This window comes from Crocodylus porosus, unplaced genomic scaffold (genome assembly GCF_001723895.1).
Source record: "Crocodylus porosus isolate Cpor-Errol unplaced genomic scaffold, CroPor_comp1, whole genome shotgun sequence".
NCBI classification, from domain to species: domain Eukaryota; kingdom Metazoa; phylum Chordata; order Crocodylia; family Crocodylidae; genus Crocodylus; species Crocodylus porosus.
This window is the reverse complement of record NW_017728947.1, coordinates 88,717,107-88,722,342: the sequence shown is the minus strand read 5'-3', so window position 1 is coordinate 88,722,342 and position 5,236 is coordinate 88,717,107. Positions and strand designations below refer to the sequence as shown.

At 41.7% G+C, this 5,236-nt stretch overlaps 1 protein-coding gene across 1 annotated transcript in view; it reads left to right on the top strand.

The window, feature by feature from the left end:
• CATSPERB (cation channel sperm associated auxiliary subunit beta) overlaps positions 1–5,236 on the top strand; it is a 65,544-nt gene that overhangs the window by 10,070 nt on the left and 50,238 nt on the right. The window contains exons 7-10 of the mRNA XM_019551145.1: positions 1,569–1,713; positions 2,075–2,226; positions 3,597–3,751; positions 4,489–4,682. Coding sequence (XP_019406690.1) covers positions 1,569–1,713; positions 2,075–2,226; positions 3,597–3,751; positions 4,489–4,682 — 646 coding nt within the window. The remainder of the gene's footprint in view (positions 1–1,568; positions 1,714–2,074; positions 2,227–3,596; positions 3,752–4,488; positions 4,683–5,236) is intronic.

The following is a 5,236-nucleotide window of genomic DNA, read 5'->3' as shown; positions in this document are numbered from 1 at the left end:
TAATGTAGGCCCAGCACTCTTTCCTGCTTATGCAGGGGGTCGGACTCGATGATCTATTGAGGTCCCTTCCGACCCTAGTATCTATGAATCTATGACCTGGAGGTGGCACGTAGTGGTAGCAACACCAAAGTAAGCCTGCCTGGCCTGGTGCACTGCATACAAGCTATCCATCACCAAGAGAACTGGCAACCTCCAATATTTCCATTTCTTGGTCCAGTCATGTATCACACATGAATTTGGACAGTTAACTTTGCAACAAAATGTTTATATTGCACTGGACCATTGAGGGTGCATTCTGCAACATGAAAGATGAATAGTTAGTCTTGAATATGTAACTCCATAAAAGGCATGAAGGAGGGGATTTTAGTCTCTGGTAATTTAGTGTTTTTGATGCTTACCATTCAGAAAACTAAGGGCCTCCATCAATAAGCTCTTAATGACCAGATCCCAGACCCAGTAATTCAGATTCAGGGTGAGACTGGAGAAGGTTGAGTATTTCCATACGTCAGAGGCCACCTCTCACAGAAGGCTGACATTGACAAAGAAATTGAACATCACCTCAGATGTGCAAGTGTAACAAGTGGAAACAAGTGTTTGAAGATCACAGCATCAGATCCTAAACCAAGCTCATGGTTTATCAAGCAGTTGAGATCACCATGAGCATCAAGACAATGATCATCCAACATTAACTTCACTGGGCTGGCCACCTCATCTGGAGAACTGACTCCAGACTTCTGAAGCAAGTTTTATTCTCCCAGCTCAGTCAAGGTATACACTTAAAAGGAGGTCAGAGAAAGTACTTCAAAGATATCCTCAATGCCGACTTGAAAAAATGCACCATCAATATCAACTCTTGGGAGACTATCATCCAGGACTGCCTGAAATAGAGGAAGAGTCTAATGCAAGGATCTCAATACTCTGAAACCTTACAGGAGACAGAAAAACAGAAGTGGAAGAAACAGTGTGTTGTAGACTGAACCAAGAACTCAAAGCCACCCACCCACAGAGAAACATGTGCCTGAGCTGCAAGAATCTGTCGATCCCAGATAGGCCTCATCAGCCATCTTCACACCCAGAAATAAAGCAAGCATGAAAGATAATCATCCTTGACTGCAAGGGATTGCCGATGATGATGATAAGCGTTTTTGTTGCTGACAAGTGTTTCATGCTTGGCCCCTAGGAGGGGGGCACACCGTTTTTGCACTTCCAGCCTTTTAAAATATTTTTATAATAATGGATTAAAAGCAAAAGTTTTTCTTATGCCATGCATTCTTCTTAAATTACGTATGTACAAATTATACAGGAAATCTGCTATCAGGAAATCTGCTATCATCAGATAGGATCTAATATCTAGAAACATCAACTCCTGGATTTTGGGTTAGCTTCGTGTATCTGTTGTATATTTGTTGCATCTCTGTCTTAATAAGAAAGTATATTTTTGTAATTTGGGGGCTGGTGTCTCTGCCTTGAGTATACCAATATTCAATCAGAAGAGTATCTGTAGTTAATTTGTCTCTAATTTAAGTGAAGGCAGTAAATTAAGAGTGCTATTTGGTTTTTTTCCCTAGGTATGGTTTTCTGATGATGGAGGCAACACTTTTGTGCTATTATTGAGCCTGAAGAATGAAATAGTTGTGAATATGAATGCAGGTGTTTACAGTCAGTCAGTTACTTTTGTAACTCATCAGGGAAGTATCTTCTATACTAAGGCAGGTAAGGCATTCATAATTAGCTCTCCAAGGGTCAAACCAAACCAGGCTTGGAAAGGTTTCTCATTGAAGTTAATGGGATTAAGAGATCCACCCCAGTGCGCAGTGCAGGATTAGGATGTTAAATGTTACATCTTTTAGGAGCTGATCATGTCAGTAAATGTATTTGTTGTGTTGTTTCAAATGGCTGATATTTATTAACTTTATAAAGCTTGTTTAAGATTTTTCAGAGTAAGGGCATTAAGACCTCCCTACTCCCACTAGGAGCTGCCAGTAGGAACAGCAACACTCTTCAGTCATACTACTATAGTTGCTAGTGCGCCTGACCCATTTTAAACTTACTGTCCTCTGTCTTTTCTCTGTAGGTTTTGAAAGATATGCAAAACTTGCGACTTCACAACACAATGTTTTTACTTTGTACTTTGACCACTTGGGAGATTTACATCTAATTGTTCTGAATGAGTCAGACCCTGATAGTGTGGGTATACATCAACTCGATTTTATTTCTTTACTTCAGGTCAGTTATCTAACAAAATGTAATAAACTTGTAGAATATTCTTAAAACCCACAGAGAGATGCTTTTTAGGAGTGTGCAAAATGGTCCCTATTCAATTAGGATTCAGATTTGGCCCAAACTGGGGACAGTGATTCAATGTGTTGATTTGGACCACTGTCCCTGATTCAATTCAGCTGAATCTGAAGATTTGATGCTGGTTTAGAGACCACAGACACAGCTTTAACTGTTTTTTCTACATACCTCGAAATACCAAGTGCAGCTCATGAACGCTGCAATGCTGGGGTGGATCGAGCATCCCACAGGAGGACGGGGGTGGGCTCCCACATGATTGGCGGCAAACCCAGAAGTGCACAAGAAGTACTTCCAGGTCTGCTGGGGAGCGCACTGGGGGGCTCCCCGACATCCCCCTCCCCCACATCGGCTTGACGATTGGCCACAGGGGGAACTCCTGGGGGCCCCCCCAGACCCAGGAGGCACCAGTCACCAAGCTGGGGAAGTGCATGGGGGGGGCCCCAGCACAATCCCTGACAGACCCAGAAGTGGACTGGTAGTACTTCTGGTACACTTCTGGGTCTGCTGCCCAGCATGCTGCAGAGCCCCCTGCGCTCCTGTGGGATGCTTCATCCACCCCAGCATTGCAGCATTCACGAGTCACCTGCTACCTAAAGGTATGTAGAAAAAACATTTAAAGCTGTGCCTATGTCCAAATCGTCAAATTTCTCAGAATTGATTTGGAGGGTTCCGATTCAATTTGGAGAGAGTAAAGGGTCCTCTGATTTGATTCAGGTTCAGAGATTCGGCCACCAAATTGGGCCAAATCTCCACCAGATTGAATCAGGGACTGAAGCTTTGCACAGCCCTAATGCTTTTCCTTTCCCATAAACAAAATACAAGAAAAGGATGGGCTCCATCCTCAGCCCCAGACAAGTGTAAAGTGACAGTACAGTCCCTGTGTGTGCATTTTCGGTCCATGAGAAGGAGTAAGGAGCAGTCTTTTTGCACCATTTTGCAGAGTACAAAGAAGTGCAGATCCTTTAGTTCCTCTCTCCTTCCTAAAGGAAACAATCATAATTTGATTATCTTCCCTCTAAAGTAAGCAGGCTCACAAACGCCACCTTTCACTGGCTGGTGAGGTCATGCTGTACTTAGCTGTTGTGGAGGGGTTTGAATGTATGCTTTGTCCATGATGATTTTCACCTTAAGGAAAGGAAAGAGAGATTAGCAAAACTGCTACATGCTAATGATGCAGTAGGAAACTGGTATTATACTGTTAAATCAAAATCTCTCAAATTAAGAAGGCATCAGTACAATTGTATTTTATATTATTTAACCAAAGAAGAATGAAGATAACCATCTCTCTCTCATTCTAGGAGACTGACTTAGGTTTTGATAACCCGCTGGTTGTACAATACATTACTGAAGAGCAAGTGATACTTTTTCAACATATTGCCTTGAATAACAGCTCAAGTGATAGACAAGAGCCCAGATTTACTCATGTACATAAAGACCAAATACTAAAGCAAGGGTAAATATTAATGACGTATCTAAAGTTAATATAGCAGGTATTAATCAGCTAAAATGACATTGCTAAATTCTTTATCGTAGTTTTTATTTTAAAGCATTTAAAATACTATTTTAGGAACTTGGAAATAATTGGCAAAACTCCGCCCTCCATAAAATGAGCAAACCCTTTGGTTTCTGTAGGATTGCATAAGTAGATTAATATAGATTTTTTTTGTCAATTATTACTTTTTCTATTCTATAAATGATGGGTCCAGTCTTGCAGTCCTAGTTCAAGCAAAGCATATATTAAAGACTTGTGGATGCCTTGTGACCACTGAAAAGCTTTTATTTGCCAATTGCTAACAGCAAACTTCAAAAATTTGATTTGCTTGCTAGCCCCCCAGACTGAAACAGACTGTCAGGGGCTTCCCAATCAACCAGTCAATTGTGATAAACTGGTTGGTGACCACTGCTGTAGAGGTGTCTTATTCAGAATTGGATAAAGCCATGATGAAGGCAATGTTTTGCTATTCACCAAGCACTCTCCTGTTCGTTAATCACTAGAAGTGGAGCACACAATGGCAAACACTGAAAGAATTCCTGGCACAATACAGGTAAGTATTTTCCCTTTGCTTGTCTCAGAAGACAGACAAAAAAGTTTATAGTTAACAAAGCCAAACTGCATCCATGCTGTGTATATGTTAGTTACTTCCATTAACAGTTTAGTCTAATAATGAATATGTGCTTCTGTTAATGTAGGTCAGTAGGATCAGGTGTGATAATCAATATTTTCCAACATGACCATCATCCATACTATTTATCTTCAATCATCCTAGACATTCTGACAAAGTTTCACATTGAATCTGAAGAAGACAGTCCTTGCGCAGTGAATGTGTTAACTATTTTTAAGGAGTCAGACAGCAACATAGTTAGGCTTCAGATTTCAAAATCTGGTAAGTATCAGATATGGTAAGATATTGACTGTAATGGGGATAGTTTAAGAAACTCATATGTGAACTTTTACAGAAGTCTCCCACCCTAGTTGCATCAGTGTATGCTACATTTAACCTCCATAAAAAGGACTTCATGTGTCAGGTGTATCGGTTCTAACTGTTTTTTCCCCCTATTTCATTATGGCTAGATTTTTTTCACATTTCATTTCCAGGACATATGGTTTTTGAATATCAGACAGATGTGCCGGGGGCTACGTCAAACTGCGGCTTTTGAAGGCCGCGGTTTGAAATTCCCTCCGCTGCCCCAACAGCCAATCAGGCGCTCTGGTCTTCCCATGCTGGTTCCCGCTCGGTTTAGTGGTCCAAGGCTTCCTCCGCCCTCATGTGGGGGGGTGTGAGCACGCTAGAAGGGAGGAATAGGCTTCAGTCAGACCTAGACAGGTTACAGGGGTGGGCGGATGACAACAGGATGGGTTTCAACACTGACATGTGCAAGGTGATGCACCTGGGGAGGAAGAACCAGCAGCATACCTACAGGCTGGGGAACTCCCTTC